Source organism: Thamnophis elegans, chromosome 1 (assembly GCF_009769535.1).
Source record: "Thamnophis elegans isolate rThaEle1 chromosome 1, rThaEle1.pri, whole genome shotgun sequence".
NCBI lineage: Eukaryota > Metazoa > Chordata > Lepidosauria > Squamata > Colubridae > Thamnophis > Thamnophis elegans.
Genome location: NC_045541.1, coordinates 72,509,187 through 72,529,904, shown reverse-complemented (window position 1 = coordinate 72,529,904; position 20,718 = coordinate 72,509,187). Strand labels below are relative to the sequence as shown.

At 38.8% G+C, this 20,718-nt stretch overlaps 1 protein-coding gene and 1 long non-coding RNA gene across 2 annotated transcripts; one reads left to right on the top strand and one right to left on the bottom strand.

Moving 5' to 3' along the window:
• The first annotated feature begins 376 nt into the window (after positions 1–376).
• On the top strand, positions 377–2,453 carry LOC116509891. Its single transcript, XR_004255573.1, has 2 exons — positions 377–710; positions 2,267–2,453. It is a non-coding gene; the product is annotated as an uncharacterized LOC116509891 (long non-coding RNA).
• Positions 2,454–6,693: 4,240 nt separating this feature from the next.
• On the bottom strand, positions 6,694–20,665 carry PSMD13 (proteasome 26S subunit, non-ATPase 13). Its single transcript, XM_032220391.1, has 13 exons — positions 20,467–20,665; positions 19,093–19,171; positions 17,761–17,795; positions 17,622–17,677; positions 16,087–16,130; positions 14,736–14,822; positions 12,718–12,889; positions 12,250–12,329; positions 12,040–12,165; positions 10,921–10,983; positions 10,062–10,142; positions 9,607–9,723; positions 6,694–7,482 (listed from the first exon to the last, which is right to left on the bottom strand). The coding sequence occupies exons 1-13, from the start codon at positions 20,559–20,561 to the stop codon at positions 7,387–7,389; spliced, it is 1,131 nt and encodes a 376-aa protein (XP_032076282.1). The 5' UTR covers positions 20,562–20,665; the 3' UTR covers positions 6,694–7,386.
• Positions 20,666–20,718: the final 53 nt, after the last annotated feature.

The window sequence follows — 20,718 nt, the reverse complement described above, 5'->3', positions numbered from 1 at the left end:
TTGACTGTTGTATGCAAGTTGTGTTTTACTATTTTATTTTGTTCACTTATTGTTTGTCTTTATCATTGCACCCCCTTCCCTGTGATTGTAAGCCGCCCTGAGTCCCCTCAGGGAGAAGGGCGGCCTATAAATCTTAATAAATGAAAAAAAAAAGGAAAATACATTCCAAGAATCATAAGATACAATTATTAGTTATGGATTGATTAGGGATCCCGTTTTCCACTCTACGGATTGATAATCTATTCTAGATAAAACGCGAGAAATCTACTTCTTCCTCCCACGCTCCCTCTTCTCCGAAAGCGGCGCTCCCCCTGCGCCCTTTCCGTGCTCTCTTCGACCCAGCCCCTCCCTTCCGGCTGCTCCTCTCCCGCAACGCCAGGGCTTTCGTCACATCCGCTGCGTTCCGAGGGAAGCACCTGCAAGCGGCGCTGTTCTCTGTTCTCGCCGAGCCCGCGGCCTTTGCCGACCTTGCGCAGATCTTCCCAGCCTAGACGCGATTTCGGTCAGCTCCTGCTGCGGATTCAAGGGCGGAGGCCGTCCACGCATTTCTCCCTCACCCCCTCCTCAAAGGGTGAACGGGCCGAGAGGCAACCACCGGCGCAGTCATGCTGGCTTTGCAGAAGGGGCTGCGGTTGCTGAATGGGACCGTGAGGAGCCAGATCCTCCCAAGGGCAAACACGTCCACCAAGTCAGGAAAGAACAGTTTCTTGGTGAGAGTTTATTTCCTTAACCGCTTCCTTCCAACGCACGCGCGCGCGCACACCGGCCCATGACTCATGGATGTCAGTCCTGCTCGCCTTCAGGAGCAGGTTTCTGAAGGGCTCAACAATAGTCTCTGGCGAGAGTCCCTTGACTAGGCCTGGGCTAGGAAGAGCGCAGTCCGGGGGTCAAAGGCTTTTATATTAATTATTCCGCTACGGCGAGGCCGGGTTATATATTGTGCCTCTTTTCCCGGCCGGACTGAAATAAGGTGATGGAAGAGGAAATGCTCCCAAGGACAGCGTCACGTGCCTTCTTCATGTCTCTTTCAAGGAAATTTAAAAATGGTCGTTTAAATGGCTACGGTATTAGCTGGAGGGCCTTCACCCCGGCCTCTGTAGTTACATGAGGGCCGTATAGTTGCAGAAGGCCTTATGCGTCGTTAATGAAAACCAACAGACTTAAGCCTTAAATCCTGTCTGCATTCTTGGCACTCACTTCGCTTACTAAAATAAAAGCTGTCGGCTAGGTTGGTTAGGAACCTATTTGATTTCTCACTTGGTGCAGAATTAGTTTTCCAATTGATATTATGATATAATATATTTTAGTAATATATTATTATTATATTATATTACATCCAACTCTGTTAATCTGTTATAAAGGCAGGAGAGATTTAACACTCTCCCCCTCCCCCAGTATTTTCCCCCTGAAATTCATTTAAATTTGTAAGATTTGCTCTTAATATTAGTAATGGGTTTTTAATTCCTTGTCACATTGACAGTGTCTTTAATCCAACATTTTACAATCTGAAGCATTATAACACCCCCCTCCAATGCCCAGTGTTGTAGCAATCTGTATTTTTGAGGGGCTGCCATGTAACAGATGAAATCACAACTAAGAATAGGATAAGTGGTTTCAGCTAGTTGTTTAAAAATCATTATGATTGGTTTCTTAGTTTGGAATGCTTCCACTCAGTGCATTTGTGCTTGCTTGAGAGTAGGCTAGATAATGGCCTTTTTCAGTTTTAATCTTTTGTACATTCCCATTTTTTTTCATTTCACAAGAAACTGGTAAGAGGGGAAAGTCTTATATCAGGAATTCTTATTCTTGCAGCAAACATGAGTGCATTATTTTTCAGGTTGTTGTAGATTTTCCAGCAGTACAGCACTAACTGCATACATTTAAAATAGGCTGCAAATACTTCTGAGATTTATGTTGCCATTGTGTTTCCTGTAAGAAATAAGTAAAACATAACAGATAGAACCTACAGTAATTTGAAGAATGTACCCCGTAAAATTATCTCAAGGAATCTATAGGAATTTGTACTGTTGAGAAAAAACTCAGGATCATTAAGATTACAATGAATATTGTATATGCCATATATTATTTTCTATATGAATTATAAATCATATGTACAATAAGTTATAGAAGTCTGGACACAGTCCATAAGCTGCCATATATAAATTATGATAGAAATGAAACTAAATAGTCACAATTGTCACCTAGCTTGTGCATCTATTATCTCTCGTATGCTGCATACTTAACACATTTTTTTTTCAATTTACAGGAAAATGCCATTGCATTCACCGTGATTTTTACTGGTGGCTTTTTCCCAATTTGTTGGGTTATGGGCAATCTGGACAGTTATAGTAAATGAGAAGAAAAAGCTTTGGGAACATGGTCACGAAGAAGAAAATGTCAATGTTTGTTATTCCCAGAGGCTTTCATTATTAAAACTAAAATTTGAAAATTCACAAGTCCAAGTTTTTATTTAGAAAACCAGTATGTGTTATCAATTATAGAAGTAAATATTGGGGTTCTCTATATTAATTACAAAAATATTTATGCAAATTTCAGATTCAATTTTTTAAAAAGCTTCCCAGGAACAGAAGGCACAGCTGAAGAAAAACAAACAAATCCTCCTCATCATGAAATTTATATTGGCAGGGAAAGATATGATAAAAGAATAGATTTTGACAGCAGTCAGGGTTTAAAATATTTTTTATTGGCAGGACACCCAATCTTGAACCTAGTCACCACATCTAGCCTAACATTGTACAATTCTACTCTGCAATTGATTTATAATTCAGAAGGCCAAGTGAAAATGTGATTGACTAAACCATGGCTAAGCTAGTATAAGTAAATACAAATAGTACTCGGTTAACAGCAATTGGGACTGGAATTTTTGTCACTAAGCAATGTAATCTTAAAGTGTGATGTCAAATGACCACATCACTTATTCACATCTGTTGCAGCCTTTCCTGGTTACCATTAAGAGAATGCCATGTCATTAAGTGAGAACATTACTGCCATTTGTGACCACCTCTTGGTTCTCATTGAGTTTGTTTTTAAGCTGGCAAACAACATTGCAGATGACAATCACATGACTTTGGGATACTGTGATAGCTGGAACTTGGAGGATTCGTTGTAAATATTTGTTCAGTGCTGTCAACAAGTTAAAACTGTCAACGAACAAGTCATTAAATGAGAACCATCGGTGTTATAAATAACCAGTCAATCTGGAAACAAATATGATTTGTAACAAAGATTTGAGAGAAGGGAGGGAGCTATAGAGTTTATGAGAAAGGATGCAAGAAGTTACAGCTCAGCACTGCATTTTTGTTTCTGGGTTCTATCACACTTTTTAATGTAATACCTCCTAAATATTGCACAGCTAGTTAAAATGCTTTTCTGATAAAGAGAAAACTCAAGCTAGATTTTTATTTAAGAAGTTGTTTAACCAGGGCTGTCAGTTGAACCTAATTACAGGTAGTCAACTTACAAAGGTTCCATCTAGTGACCATTCAAAGTTACGTCACTGAAAAAAGCAACATGACCATTTTTCACATGACCATTGCAGCATCCCCATGGTCACATGATCAAAATGCAATTGACTTGTATTTATGACAGTTGCCGTGTCCAGGGGTCATGTGATCACCTTTTGAAACCTGACAGTCAATGCGGAAACCAGTTTCACTTAATTGTGTGATTAACTGCAGTGATTCACTTAACTGGCAAGAAAAGTAAATTGGGGCAAAACTCACTTAACAAATGTTTCATTTAGCAATAGAAATTTTGGACTCAGTTGTGGACTCAAATGAGGACTACCTGTAATTTATGTTGATTTTTAAAAATGGCATATATTTAACCCATTTATGTTGGTTCCATTTTTACTGTTTCTATAAAATGCTTAAAACATGGAAAAGACGGTAGCATCAAATTAGAATCCCCACTATCTTTCTACATCTGGCAAGCTGGGTAAAAATGCTCATATTTATACTCTGAAAGCCACAGAAATACATTAATGGTACCATAAGTACATCAGAGGTGAGTAAATAGGGCACATAATTGCTGAAAAAGTGAATTTATGAGAAGAAACAGGGTTATTTAGCGGGCATGTTTGAAGTATGAAATAGTTTTGAGAATGAACTTTGCTTGTTCTATAAATAATTACTTAATTTTAGATAAACAATTGAAATTTTGTATACCCCACTTGCTGAATTACCCTAATAAAGTCTTTATGCACTTTATACATGAAGTGTTTAGACTTTTAAGATAAATCTGGACAATGAAAGCTTGACAATTGGTTGGAGAAGTTGAGATATCCTGATAATCTGATTACCTATTACCCCAATAATGGGTGGGGTAAAATATTTAAATGAAAGGATTTGGTGAAAAAACAAGTTTTAATGTGTGGCAGGAAAATATAAATGGTTGTAATTTTAAAGACATTGGACAAAATAACATTTTGTAACATTTTACAGAAAAATGAAAAATAAGACTCGTTTTAAGCTAGGTTCTATTACATATTACATTAAAAATACAATTTTTGGATATATCTTTTTGCAGGCGTTATTCAACTTGTGTCGGGATAAAGCTTGCATAATTTTTGAATATAGGTTTTTAGATTCAAAAATATGTGACTGCAACTTGTTTTTGTTCAGAGTAGGATAACATTTCAGATGAGCAAAGCAGCCTGATTTACATTCCATCTTTTTTTAAGCACAAAAGGGCAATTATATTTTTTCCTCACTATTCTTGTGAAATAAGCTGACTTCATTATGTATGAGTGACTTACTCATTCTTATGAATTTTTGTCTAAATCTGGATTTCTCTGATCCTAGCTCTACTTCAATTGCATTAAATGCAAACTTTTCTATGATAAGAAAAATGTGTATTCATTCCTTATCCATCTTACATTTTATGGAAAAATTAGATCTGACTGAAAGTGGTGATCTCTTTGCAGAGCACATTTGCTTTCACCTGATGCTCATATACATAAAACTTGACCTCAATGCATAGGAATCCTGGTTTTCCTTGTGAAAGCATGAAATCAGTTTTAAGCAGCTATGCCTGATCTCTAACCACCTAATACCTTGATGGCAAACCTACGGCACACATGCCACAGGTGGAATGCTGAGCCATTTGTCAGGGCATGCAAGATCCTAAAACATAGTATAGTAAGATTGGCCAGTGATATGCAACACAATTCACTTTTCAGTGGGACTTGCAGATTTGATTTTGGAGTGGAGATAGAGCCTTCTAGTGAATGCCAGACAAGCCCATGAAATTTTGAGGACGATCTTAGAAGTGGTTAGCCATTGCTGTTTTCCTGGGGCTGAATGAGTGTGAAGTTCCCCAACTGAATTTGTACCTATCACAGGATTAGAACTTAGTCTTCTAGTTTCTAGCCAATGTTCTTTCCACCACACCAAAGTGAGTCTGATTTGAAGTGTGTGTGTAGTTGCTGCAGTTTTCTTGGCAAGATTTTAAGAAGTGGTTTGCCATTACAACCCTCTTAGGACTGGGAAAGAATGACTGGCCCTAGGTCACCCAACTGGCTTTGTGAAAAAGTTGGTATCAGAGTTCAGTCTCTTTCTAGCTTAGTGCATTAACTACACAAAACTGGCTCTCATGACATGTGGTCCTCATTTAGTGATGGTTTGCTGTTACACAAGTGGCAACAAATTAACTTTGTGACCAATCATTGAGTTTATGGCTTTCATAGCCTGTAAGGCAAAGGAAAGCTGAATTAAGGCCATAAGCAGTTAGTTTCACTTAGCAACCATTTCACTTAACAATGGAGTTGGTGGTCTTAATTATCATTAAAAGATTACCAGTATTAGAAATGTAATGGTACAATAATTAGGACATTGTTGCACATAATCTACACAAAAAGCAATGACTTAAGTATAAAAGATGCGATGCTGCCAGAATTATTTTAGAAGACCCAGCCCATATATGAAAGAGATTAATACACTTCAAATGTTATAGTATTGCCTTTTAGTGTTTTTCTGTAGTAGATAAGCTGTTGTAAATACCACTTATTGGTTTTCACTTGCACACTATTTTTGTTGAAAGCAATACTGCACATCATAGTAGGAAAATAGATTTAGTTTTGTAGTTGTAGTTTATTCGATTTGTATGCCGCCCTAGTCACGAGACTCAGGGCGGTTTTAATATGGCATTCTCTAATAAAAGCTCACTTTTCCTGTTTCCATCAAAATGTTCAAGTGTGCATTTTAATAGGACTTATTAGCACACTACTTATTTCCATAAAAAAGAAATTGATACATTAGTCATATTCCAAAGAAAGTCACAAGCACTTTTTTCAAGAATCTGTTTTAATATGGATGTGTGTGACTCCTCAAATCATAGGGAAGGCAGGAAATTTTAACAGCAATAGTTTTGCCTATCCTGCCATTAAAAAAGGGCCACTGGACTGGATTTTCTCCAATGAACTTTTGAAATTTGAAATAAATACTACATGTAAAACAAGTATCTTTGTAAAGTACAATAAAACTACAACTATTTCCCCTGCTCATCCATTCAAGTTGGAAGAAACCATACCAGAAATTATATCAGCAATACTGATTCCATTCATGATCAGAATCTTTTAAAACTATTTCTGCATCATTAAACAACACCTTGGATCTCTTGAAAATACTCAATTCAAAAGTCAGCTTGCAAAAGAAAATCAATAGAAATGCACAAGAGATGGCAGAGACATTTATTCCAGCAGTTGTTTTACTGCATATTTCAGGATAAAATATTGTAAAAGACGAGGAAACCCAAAGAAAAAATATAAAAACAAATCCACAAAATTTATGACTTTATTCTCAGAAAACTCACGATGGGACTGAGCAATTTCCTTTATTGCAAAATATGGGTAGGCAATGGGAAAAAGTGTGAGTTCCCAGTTTTGTTACCTTTGAGCTACCAGGAAGGTTCCAGGAAAAAGATCATAATTTCCTCCACCCATTAGAAATGCTTGACAATGGTTGAAGACAGCTTTACCTTCTTGCACAGTAAGTGCAAAATGGAAGTCTTGCTGCTATCCTACTGTGGAGCTAATGACCTGCACCCCTTTAGTGTATGTAGTGCCTAGCATTCTCCAGTGGAAACTCACAGCAAGAAAAATTCGCCATTGTAGACTACCAAACCCCATTTTGGTGACAACAGGATGAATGCTCCCAAGGAATACACTACTCAAATGTTAGTGTATAGGAAGGAATTCCTGACTCCAAGCACCAAAGGGTCATGCAGCAAATGCCACTTAGATCTCTGTACAAGCATGACAAAACGTTTCCCCCAGCCCCTCCCCCCTTAATAGCATTTAGTACAGAGTCAGGGCACTGCCAGTTTCAGCAACAGTACAAGGTATTTCCTCAGCCAGTGCAAAGTCCTTTATGTTAGGATATCATGGGCTTGGTGTTCCACCAACATTTCCATGTTCTTCACATCTGTGCACCAGAACTCCAGACGGTCTTTCATACCCTTTATCTGGAAAACAAATCAACAATCAAATTAGAAACTAAGACACAAATGAGACAAACTGAAACACAATTACCATATCAGAAAATTTTGCAAAGAGTACACAACAAGCTGTAAAGGCTCTCCCAGCTCTCACATTTGGCAACCTGTGAAGCTGTACTGAAAGCTTGAGACTCCCAGATGACAACTGCCATACCTCTACCCATGCCCTGAAGTCTCAGATGATGCCACACCCGAAACCCAGCTGGCACATTTCAAAAAGAGCCAGCCCACCCACCTCCCTTCCATATCCAATTAGACTTTGGCAATATAAGCCAATACATATTTGAAACATTCCACCGGCTCAATAAATTTCCTTTATCAATCTCATGAAGGGGTTTAAAATTTCTTGAAAATACCAGGACGTATGTTTTAGGTAGTTTATTTTGAGGCTATCAAACACTGATAGTGCTCTACAACAGCTAGGTGCCCCAACTTTTGCTACAGTGCTGCTGTGCCCGGCTGGATCATCCATATATAAAATGATATGGGGCAACTGATAATAGGGAGAATGAGGTCCAAGGGTGGAAAGCTATAGATGAAAATAGTCGGTATAAGACCTCAAATAAAGGGACAGTAAATGTGGAGCACAGGCAGCTTCAAAAAGTTCACTCTGAAGACCTCTACATTCTAGCATTCATTTAATCCAGATTGAAGGTGCTGTGAGAAATTTCTTTCCAATTCTAAACCAACAGGAAGAAAAACTTCCAAAACATCCTGCATTACTGGAGAAAGCATGCTTCTTTTTTTGTCTCAGCTCAGAATTAGTTTCCCAAGAATATCTTACTGGTTCCATCTGTCTTGGTTGCAACATACTGTGTTTCCCCGACAATAAGACGGTCTTATTTTCTTTTTACACACAAAATATGGCTTGGGCCTTATTTTATGAGGGGAGGGTTTGTTTTGGGGTTGCCGGGCGGCTGCTATCTTTCGAACAGGCTCCCAAAGAGCCGGGCACAGCCTCATGAGAATGGCTGTGTTGCTCTCACAGCTCTCTCCGCAGAGCCAGGGCATCTCTGCTGCCGCTGCATGGCTTTTTCTGCGGCTTCCAAACCGAGTCTTCTGGCAGTGGCCGCTCTGTGCGTATGCTCCATGGTTGTGGGCCAGCTGCCGGCAGAGCGTACAACCATAGAGTATACAGCCAGAGCGGCCACTGCCGGAAGACTCAGTTTGGAAGATGCAGAAAAAGCCATGCGGCAGCAGCGGAGGTACCCTAGCTCTGTGGAGAGAGCTGGGCCAGGGCATCCTGAGGCTGGGAGGCAGGTGAGCGAGAACAGAACAGTCGCTCACAAAACCCCCCTCTCCAGCTGTGCAGAGCGCCATTCATTGCCATTTTGAAGGCGCCAAGCCACAGGAGCCGGGTGGCGGCGAACAGGTGCTCACATGGCTTGGCAATACCCCTAGGTCAGTGAATGGCGTTGTGCCTGACTGGAAAGGGGGTTTGTCGGGTGGCTGCTCGTGAGCGTGGTCACTTCATGGCTGCTGTGTTGTGCTGCTGCGACAGTGCAACACAGCCATTTGTCCATGAGGCTGTGCCCGGCTCTTTGGGAGCCCGCTCGCAAGAGAGCAGCTGCCCAACAACCGCCCTCTTCAACTGGGCACAGAGCCGCTCACCAACCTAGCGGTATCCCGAAACCACTAAGCAACGTGATCACCTTTGCCTCCTCCCCTGTTCCCACTGCTTGGCACCTTCGGGATACCACTAGGTTGGTGAACGGCACTCTGCCTGGCCAGAGGTGGGGGGTTGTCCAGGGGGCCTATTTGTGGGGGAGGCCTTATATTTTTGCCCACCAGAAAAATGTGGCATGGCCTTATTATCTGGACATGTCATAATTTCGGGGAAACACGGTATTATACTGACTGAAAAGTGTGAATAGAAGTAGATATGCTGGAAATTAAAGAGTTAATGCGATTTCTGCTGTTCACTACAAAAATGTAAGACTTTTACATCTAAAACTGATGTGTGTGTATATTTAAAATGTGAGGATTAAACAAATGAAACACACTGCCAACAGCTATGCTATTTCCCACCATAAAACGTTTTGATATAGTTCTAAAACAAAACATGTGAGGGAGTGCATTAGGAGAGGCTACCTGTTGTAAATCCAACACGCGTGGTTGAACCCATGTCATGTGAACCTTTTTATCCACTTCATCAATACTGCCTTTCACCAAGCCTACTGAGAGCGCTTTCATCACTAGCAGCTCCACCTGCACAAGAAAAGGAAACAGTGTCTTTACTGTCCTTCGAAGTGGTATCCAATATGTCCCAGGTACAACGTACTGCTCTGAAAACATGGTACAACTAAAGGTGAAATAGTGAACCAATACAGAGAATGCAGAGAACTTAGGAGTTAGTTATAGCCTTGCCCAAGAGCTTAAATACAGCAGCTTCAACAAAAGCTACTTAAAATGAAAATATTAAATTAAATGGTGGATTGGTTTGTATTCAACTGAGTAAAAAATATAGTATATAAAGCAAATAAACACACTGCTCATTGGACCAGAACATCTGGTTACAACTGAGGTTAATTCCAAAAGTAACTCACCTCATTTATAGTGACTTTGGCACTTCTAGCAATTTCTTCAAAAGTAAGTTGCCTGTGATTAGCTGGTCTGGTGAAAGTCATCTGTAGCCAAGAAAAGCTAGAGGATTAAAACTAATATGGACTTTAAAAAATTATAACATGCACTGCACAAATCTATTTTTATCTATCCTTGCTGACCTCAGTACAAAAAGTTACTGACTATAAAGCAGTGTAGATTTTCGAAAAGAATCTATAAAAGAAAAATAATATCTTGTATTATAAATGAGAACTATATATTTTCATATAGTCTCAAAAACCTGATTTCCTCAAAGCAGACTTTCAAATAAAAACTTTAATTAATTGATATTAAGCAGCTTGGGATTAACATTTAATTAATATATACATAATAACACTCAATCCATATGAAAATATTTCATATAATCGCTTCCTTTATACTATTTTGTGGTCTAATAGTTTGAACAACAAACATTAACTGACATACCCCATTAGTATTAAATACAAGCCAATACAGAATATGATTCAATTGAATGACATACTGTATATGGTAGGACAGTAAGCATAATATAAGTATTACTAAGAAACTAACTGGTGTTCTTAAAATCCATTTATTTCAACCACCATTAGAAACAGCCGCTCTTTTTGCATCATAGTTTCACAAAACTTTTTTTTTTAAAGTTTCAGTGATAAGCAAGACAGTTTCCAGAATAGGAAAAAAATCCTTTGCAATAAGGATGCAATTTAAAGTAAAAGTAATGTTACTTAACAAAATAAATATACATTTTTGGCCTATGATTTTGACCCAAAAAGTCTATGCTATCCAGATACCTAGCAATCGTGCTGTCTTTGTTGCAGGACATACCTCCATTAAGCACAGTAGTTGGATTTTCTGCAGCAGAAGGGTTTCATTTGCAGCCAAGTCTGGCTGTAAAACATAAATCCAAGTAAGTTAACTGGCATTATCTTTATTTTTGTTAAAGCTCAGTTGACAGGAAAGTACCATTCATTTTGTGTTTTGCCTCTGTGCTCAAAACTATTCTCAAGCACACTGCAAAATCATTCTAAACTTCTAAATGCATTTATCAAGATGGATTAAGAGATTTTGTGAAGGGAAAGTGAAGAAAAACAATAAGGAATTCCAACAGTCTTTGCAAATTATCTATCTCATTTTATTGGATATTCTTAACTCTGGTGGTAGGGATGCACAGTTTTGCAGAAGAGGTTCTGCAGAACTCTCTGGAATATAAATCCAGCTCTTATCTGCAACTCTTTAAAGCTGCACCTTTTTTCCTGAAAGGCACAGCTGCTTTAGTGAGCCAAAAAGTGTTACATATTCCAAAACTTTGTACAACAAACTGTACAACAAAGTAGGCCTACACAACACATGGAGAGCCAAGCAGAGTGGTGCAGCCAAAAAAAACAACAACAATCCGTCCACTGACCCAAAACATCATTTCCACCAGGAAGTATATGCTGTTATTGCCTAGGTTTTCAAGGCCTCTTCCATCCTGAAAGACATGCTGCCAAGCACCTAAAATGCCTCCAGGCCTCGTGAACACCGCTAACTCTACTCCTGCCACTGCACTTCTAGTAGCCAACAGCTGATCATCTCACCAGCTATTTCAATGTGATCTATGATTATCTTTTAAGGTATAGGTCTGGCCCTTTTGCCTCTACAAACTACGTAGGACTGATTCTAAGTCAATTCAGATTTGCAGATTTGAGTTCTGCTCACAGAACACAATCAAAAGTGGATTGTGTTCTGCAAGATGCTTAACAGCTCTTCCAATTTTGCAATTCTGGGCAGACAGTACAACCCTGGGGCCTCTTAGCTAATCAGCTGAACAAACCCATGTTTGCATAAGAACTATTAAAATTATTTGATCTCTCTGAATTCATATCTATACAGATATAAAAAGATTCATCTAAAGGTGTTTATAGTGCTTTCCTAAAATTCTATCAGGTCATGCCAATCACTAACCTGTTGGCCCCATGATGATTTCAATGCTTGGAATTTTTCCACATTGCCACTATTGAAGGCATAAAGAGTGTCAATCAGCCATTGTCTGTCAGTGTCCCTCAAAGATTCCAGTACAGGATGCATAAGCTATAGATGTAGATGAAGATATATTATTAACATATTTTTTTTAAAAAACCTCAACTGTTAAAAAACTAATTTAACTCTACTTACCAGTTCCCCAAAGTTATAGACTCCTTCGCCTAAGAGTCCTGCCAAGCCTAAAGTAAAAGCTCTTTCCTGCTGGTCTGCCACTGAAAAGAAAAATGTTCTAATTTCAGTGACTATCCCACATCCCTTCTCCCATTTCAGTAGCTGGGAGAATCCCAACTTCATAATTGCTATTTTATATTCCATTTATATCTATTATATTTAATCTGAAGTTGAAACACTAACTTTACAAGATAAACATATATTAGTGTGCACTGCATTCCCCACCCTTTTGAAAAATAAGGCTGTGTGTCTCTGACCACATAGAAGTGCCTTGTCCTTTCCTTAAGATGTTTGTGTGTATTTCTACATCTGTGTCAGTTTTTATTTTTAAATGTAAATTCTTGGGTGGAGCTGTTCCTTTTAAAGGCATACTTTTAGAAACACTACATTGCCAAACACATTCAGTGTGGAAAGAAAATAAATCACTACCTGGCAGGTCTTTGACATCTATGCAGCCCAGGAACCTTAATGCATCCTTATAGTAAGAGGCATGATTTCCAATTGTTTGATAATACTTGCTAGAGAGGTCATAGAATCTGCTGTGAACAGATGTCACTCCAGGAAGATTATTCAACATCTCCTCAACTTCTTCAATTGTCTCCTAAAGAAAATAAAATGGATGCCAAATCTTAATTTTCGTAATTCTTCTTGTTCTTGTGCCATATCCGTCATCACATGTTGGTGATCCTATTTTTATCAACAGCCACACAAAAAAGTGCATATAAATCTAATAAACCAAACCAAACCAAACATTCACTCTTAGAAACCATGCAAAAGTAATACTTGGATGAAAATTTCTGTACTCAGATTGAGATGCATAATTTTTATTAATGTAACCAAAGTCTTTTTAAGGTTTTGAGTGAGTTCATGTGCTAAAACAAACACAAATTGAATTTTTGAGAATATTAGGATCGAAAGTAGCCAATCAGCAGCGCGTTTTGGCTGACCAATCAAAATGCACAGAGGCTAAATCTATGACCCAATCAATGTTGTCATACTCTCTGACTATAAATAGGCATGAAAAGCATCGAGAAATTTAATTTAGCTCTGGCTGTGAGCAAGGATAAAGGACTTTGCTTTCACCAGTACTGAGCAGTGGCATCGCATCATTGTGCTTCATGAAAAGAGTTACTCTTGTACAGAAATAGCCAAGAGAATGAAATGCCATCGCCCACAGTGAGCAGAGTGGTTGAAAAATACCAAATAACTGGTTCATTGGTGACAGGCTCCGCTCTGAAAGTCGACAAAACGGCAAGATCGGGCTCTGCAACACATTTCAATGGCTGACAGGAAGCTTACCTCACCTCAGATTACAAGAATTTGGGGTGAAACATGTGATATAAAAGTGTGCACAAGCACAGTGAATCACAGACTGCTTGCCAGAGGGCTCAAAGGCTGCAGGGCTCGAAGTAAACCTTTGCTCACAGACGCTCACCGCTCTCATTGACATGCGTGGGCCAAGAAGTATGCCAAGTGGACCAAGGTAATCTTCAGTGACGAGAGCTATTTCTACTTGACTGGGAATCAGCGCAATAAGTATGTCAGAAGATTTCCAGCTGAAGAATTTAGGCCATAGTGCCTGAATCTATTTGTGAAGCATCCATTGCATGTGATTATCTGGGGCTGTAATGCTGCTTCTGGTATTGGTCGGATACAAATCGTGCAGGGAATCATGAATTCCAAGCAGTATGTTGAAGCCCTGGAAAAGACCATGCTTCCTTCAGCTCAGCAACTTGTAGGGAAGGACTTTTACTTCCAAGATGACAACACTCCTTGTCATTGAGCCAAATCCGTCCAGCAGTGGATGAAGTAGCATGGTGTTCGACTCCTGGATTGGCCAACTCAGAGCCCATATTTGAACCCAATTGAGAACTTGTAGGTTACGAAATAAGCAAGACACATCCGAAGACCAAGCAGAAGCTGATTGAATCCATTATTGCAGCCTGGCATCACATTGTCACCAAGGATCACGTGCAAAAGCTTATACAGGCTATGCCAAAGCGATGCTGCCTGGTGATAAGCAATAAGGGCTGGCCAATTTCATATTAGTAACCATGTTTGGTTACATTAATGGTCCTTTTCAGGGCCATAAACTATAAAAATGTTAACAAATCACTAGCATCGGCCTTAGTAATTGCAACTCGGATGCCACTGGGTATGCATCAGTTAATCTGTTTTCACAGTCATTGTAAGCATGCAAGAAAATTCACAATCCCCATCAAAACAGCACCAAATTGCAAAAGGCTTATGCTTTTCACTTAAAAACCACCAGTATTTATTTAAATATAACAATATTTGCATAGCAGTTAGCATAAAATATCATAAAATCAATGGCCTATCCAAAAAATGTCATAAACCGTAAAGCGTGCATGACTGTTTCACACAGCTGTATTTAATGCAAAAAGCAAAATTGAGTCAATGAACATACAAATAAAATACTGTCTCACCTTTGTAACTTGCAGGTCACCAATGTTTAATTTTAAAGCACCAATGGCTGTTTTACACAGAATCACAGCTTCATCGCTGCTTTTCACCTGCAATCAATATAAATGTCACATCACAAAACAGCTGTTGTATATTGATACATCTGTATCAAACAGCAAAAATAGCAGATTAAAAATCCTAAATCAGTCATTTGTCTATTTTCTTACTGAAGAAAGCATACAAGTAGATCTCAGTGTGATTAATGAATCCCATACATTAGTCACATTTTTCAAATATTCGCTATTCAAAATATGTCTATAGAAAATAGGGTAATTGGTTCCTGTTCAAAGAGGCAACTAAAAATTTTAAAGCTTATGTTTAGTACTGAAATATAGCTAGTTCTTATTTTATCAATTGTTCGGCAACTGTTCAAATTTACAAAGATGCTGAATAAATGATAGTTACAACTACTCCTTGAAGTTATGGTTGTTGCAACACCTCTGCAGATACATAATCAAAATTCAAGCACTTGGAAGCCCACCCACAATTACAACTGTAGCATGTGCTTCAACTCCTCGGACCTCTCCCCTCCCTCATGTATATATTTTGGTTATCCTGCACTATTCTGCCAGCATCCATCATCTTCCTCCTGCTGTTGACAAATCGTGCCTGGCCTAGGCAGTTGCTGGTCCTTTACAAGGCCTTCATGGCAGTCACCTATCTTCCCCCATCTCTGTCCTTCTGGCTGCCATGCATAACCTTCACAAAGAGCCAGCAACTGCCTTGGCCAGATGTACCTCATCAAGAGGAAGAGGATTGTGAAGATCAGCTGGGCCAGTAGAGGTAGATGGTGAGTGCCGGGTGGCTAAAAGGGCAGAAATGGAGGGGGGAGGGCAGGTTGGGGGGGAGGGACTAAAGCAGAGGGGAACATGGCAGGGCAGGAGAATTGTACAGTCCCTGCCTAACAGAACTTCTGTTACTAAGTGGCACAGTCTTGTGATGTTTGCCTAACAACCACTTTGCTTAAATTGTTCCAAATTAGGGTCATTAAGGACTACCTGTACTATATGAGATTAAAAGGGGATAAACCTATATCCAAAGCATACCTGCTATTTACATTCTTCAAGATTAGTCTCCTGAGTTTTCTCAAACGGAATTTCCTTTTTCTCCATTTTACACACAAAGCAATTAACGCCTAAAACCCCAACAGCAACTTGCACTAATGTGACCTGGTATCAATTTATATTTTGTATTAAATTGAGTAATGTACTATTTGTGACCCATTTGTACATTGGCTGGCAGTATAGCACATGTCTGAAACTATTCGAATTACTAAAAAATTATATATAACTGTCTATTGTGTTCTTTCATTACCTTTTCGCGGGTCTTTTCCAGAAAAGTAAGAGCAACATTAGGATCTAAAGAAATGCATACCAGAGGCAACATTAAGGATTAGTTTTAAAGTATATGGCATGTCCATCATGCACTACAGCATTAACCTTTAAAAAATATTATGTACAATGAAACATATTAATATAAAACATATAAAATATAATAAAATGCATTTCCACATTGATCTTTTAAAAATGAATTATATGCATTGAAATATAGTAATATAAAACATATAAAATATAATAAATATCAAAGAATTTCAGGCATGCTTTTTGTATATCTTAACATTCTCTCAAATTAAAGGAGATATATGTCATAAATAAAAGTGAGATCTCTTGCATATAATTTCATCCTATGACGGGAATGTAAACACAAGATAAAACTCCTATGATTAAATGAGCAATAAAATAATCTTTCAATCTTAATTGAATACTTTATTTGGCGTGTTGTTTCCAGTATAGAAGCACTCCAGAAAAACAACAAAAAATCGGTATTATTTGTATTCTATTGCTTCAGAAAAGCAACAGAATAAAAATAATACCAATACATAACAATAAAAGGGGGGAATAAAGAAGATAATAAGGATAAATAATGCTGCAGCCACACTACGTGGGTAAGCATTACATAGAACTGTGAGAATTAGGCATTCAGCAGAGTAATGGCATGAGGGGTAAAATGTCAATGTACATATTGAAAAATGTCAATGTTTTTTCAATATGTACATTCAGAATTCAGCACAGTTTGCATATTAATTACCATCAGTGAGCAAAATACTCAAGTTTGAATTTTTTTTGAAAAATGTTCAAATAATGTTTGTTATCTCAGAATGCTTTTGGAATAATTAAAAGTTGTATTATGGTCCAAACAGCTATTCTAGATTTGAAACAGTCTAAATAACACCAATACTCCTTTGCCGTATTTGACATAGGTATTTCGAAGTCAAGTAACAGTAAGTATCCACAAAAGGCTAAATATATAGATGTTTTTTCCAGAGTTGAAGGGTCATCTGCTACGGTTCCACCACAAAACCACGGAGGACAAAATCGCACTGGACGAAAGCGCGCATTTGACGTCATCACAGCGCGACGAAAACATCGCACTGTGATCGAAAAATGTAAAAATAAAGCGAAAACCTTACCCTAACCCCCCCAAACCTAACCCTAAACGTAACCCTTAACCTAAGGCTAAACCTAATTCTAACCCTTAACCTAATGCTAAACGTAACCCTAACGCTCTAAACCTAACCCTAACCCTTAACCTAACCCTAACCCTAACCCTTACCTTTATGTGAATCGGCTTGCTTTAATTTTAATTTTATTTCAATTTTTAATTTTTTTCGTCGTGCTGTGATGACGTCAAATGCGCGCTTTCGTCGAGCGCGATTTTGTCCTCCGCGGTTTTGACGGGTCACGATCTGCTACTACTTTATTGAAAGTTACTGTATACCATTCCCAGCTTCAAACTTTCAACCTAAACCATTATCTTTAGGAAAATAATTACGTGTAAAAGGAGTTTACCTGTCATTTGCCGTACCACATGAAGAATGATTTCTACAAGGGATAAAGGGTTCACCCTGGAATAAAGAGGAATTACTATGAATAGATGAAAAATAATATAGGCTTTTTAAAATTTAGTCATGAGAAAACTTTTTTTTACCTGTGTTCAAACTCACTGATAAAGTTCTCATAAAGCTGTAAGCCAAAAGAAAAAGATAATTTTAATAACACAGAAGCCCACATATTAAGTATCTACAAACATTGCTACTGAGTACTTTCTTGACAATAGAAATATATATGAACAAAAAAAGGGAAGAACAATGACAGTTCTATGAACAGTAAAAAGACAACATTGGAAATCTGGCAAAATCACTGTCCCAGTTCTACAAAGATATAAAAAGAGTATAAGGCCTTTTCATCAATAGCAGAGACTTACAAAATTAAAGTGTCCATTAAATCAAGGATAGTATCCTATGTGATTATCTAGTTTATTTTAGAAGTCATCCAAGTAAGAAAGTGCACCCCTATGCCCAGGCATTCAAATGGTTTGCCCTTAAGGTAAGAAAGATTCATTACATGCTGCATCGGTATCTTTAAGTAACTGAAACCTGTTAGTTATATGGTAATTCTTTTAAGACAGCAACCTACCGTATTTTTCAGAGTATATTATGCACCTTTCCCCCCCTAAAAGAGCATAGAAATGTTGGTGCGTTTTATACACCGAATACAGTCATTTTTAGCCTCCTGAGTCCTGCCCCCGCATCCCATTTTTCAAAAAAACGGGATGGTTTTTTTTGCAAAAGCTGAGGTTTTTCTGCCTTCCCTCAGCCCCCAAACAGCCCTCTCCAGGCTTCAGCAGGGCTGGGACAAGGCAAAAATGCCATTTTTGAAAAAAATGGGCAAAAAACAGGCCATTTTTCACAAAAACAGAGGCTTTTTTGCCTTCCCTCAGCCCCCACCAGCACTTTTTGCCTTATCCCAGTCCTGCTGAAGCCTGCAGAGTGCTGCTCGGGGTCAAGGGAAGGCAAAAACTTTTTTTTCTTACTTACCTCTTCGAAATCTTGGTGTCTTATACACCAGTGCGTCTTATAGTCCGAAAAATACAGTAGTTTTGTGTTCCATTTTAAATGGTATCCTTTCAAGAATTCGAAGAGTATCAAGTTCTCCAATAGGAAGAATATATCCATTTGATCCTTCACTGGATTTGTTTTCAAAATCACTACAAACTTTTTATTTTTGTTATATAACTTCTTCAGTGCCTTACTTCATTGCAGTGGCATTACATGCCTTTCGACAGCAATGTGAATGTCTGCTATAACCCTAAAAAGTAAAATCAAATTACTAAACTGGGATTCCTTTTGGATGTATAAATTACAGTACTGAAAACAATGTATTGCAAAGAAACAGATAATTACTTTTTCCATTTGTTAGGGATGATTCTTAAACAAAGCCATTCTAATTGACACACATTTAATAATACTAGGACATATACCTTGATAAGACCATCTCCTTGAGCAAAGCAGGGATCTTGCACAAAATCTAAAACCTGCAATGTTAGTTGGTGCCAGAGCCTGTAACAAACAAAAGAAATAGTATCAATATTGACAAATTTATACATGAGGAAATCCAAACTGAAAATTCACTCTAATACCTATTATATATAGAATTATTCAAAATATGTGTTTGGGTAATAAGAAAACTTAAACAACATTGGATTTAAAATAATGTACCAACAGAATATGTTGCTTAAAATAAGAAAATAACCAAAATAGTTTATCAGCAATACTTCCTAGGAAAAGTCTGTCATTAAGAAATATCAGGGGTCAGGTTTTCAGGGAGCCTCTGCCATTTAAATAATAAACAATACTGAGCAAAATAGACATTACGGAATGGCTTCAATATATCCAGTCAATATTTTACAACAATGTATGTAGGCCATCAAAACCTGGAAAGTGATGTATATATGTATGGATATGTATGTATGTATGTATGTATGTATGTATGTATGTATGTATGTATGTATGTGTATATATATATATGTATGGTGTCTTCAAGTCAATGTTGACTCCTGGAAGTTGTCTGGACTGCAGTTTTTGTGGCAAACTTTTTTCAGAAGTGGTTTGCCATTATTTTGGCAATTCCTACATGTTGGTTGAATCCCCCAGTGAAGCAATATCCCCACCCGTTGTCTAATATTTGAGAACTGGTAGTCAATGCAGAGCAGACAAGACCTGCACAAGGGATTGTACATCAAATGGAAATCTGCTCTGAGAGAATGGAGTCTTGTATGCCTGGAATATAAATTTAATGTTACTTTAAAAAAAAACCCAAAACGTTTTGTTTGGAGCATAAACATTTGAACCTTCTGCTTGGAGGGCAAAGTTAAAAGATCGAACGCTGTGCTGGCATTATTATTAGCTGCATGAAAAGCCCGAAGTACATAAACTAGCAGCCAGCAGACACCCCCAACCCCACCCCAATGAGTATTTCCAGAATAGATCCAGGTCAACAGGATCGGCCTGAAAGCAGGCAGGACACAACAGGGCAGGGAGTCTTGCCAGGACAAGTGTAATCAGCCTCGCCCAGCATGAAGAAGCGGATAGGGACAAAGCGGCAGGCGAAAACGGAGCGCCCCATCTTAGACACACCCAGCCTGCTGCGAAAAGGAGGGTCTCCAATCTCTCAACTACCTTAGCCATTGCTTCTTGTGCTTCGGCATCTCCCGAGTAAGGCACCCCCACCTCGCAGTTAGCAATGATCTCCTCCCCCCCGCCGCCCTCTTCCCTCTATCTCCAACGCACGTGTATCCATTTGCTTCGCTCCCCTTCCCCCCCACCAGCTTTACTCAACCGATCTCCAGACTCACTTTTTATTGTAAAGCTCCTCCAGCCGGTGCCAAACGGCGGCCTGACCAGGCCCCGAGCTCTGGCTCTGCTGTAGGAAAGCTGGGACGTCCTTCATGGTAGGACCGGGAAGGGAACAGTATGGAAAGAACCGCCGTTCACTCCGAAGAGCAACAGAGACCGGCCCTTCTCGCCGCCGGAAATGCACACTCACTTCCGGCACCTTCAACGCGGAGCATGCCGGGTACCGTATGGCCCTGCGTAGAGTAGCCTCG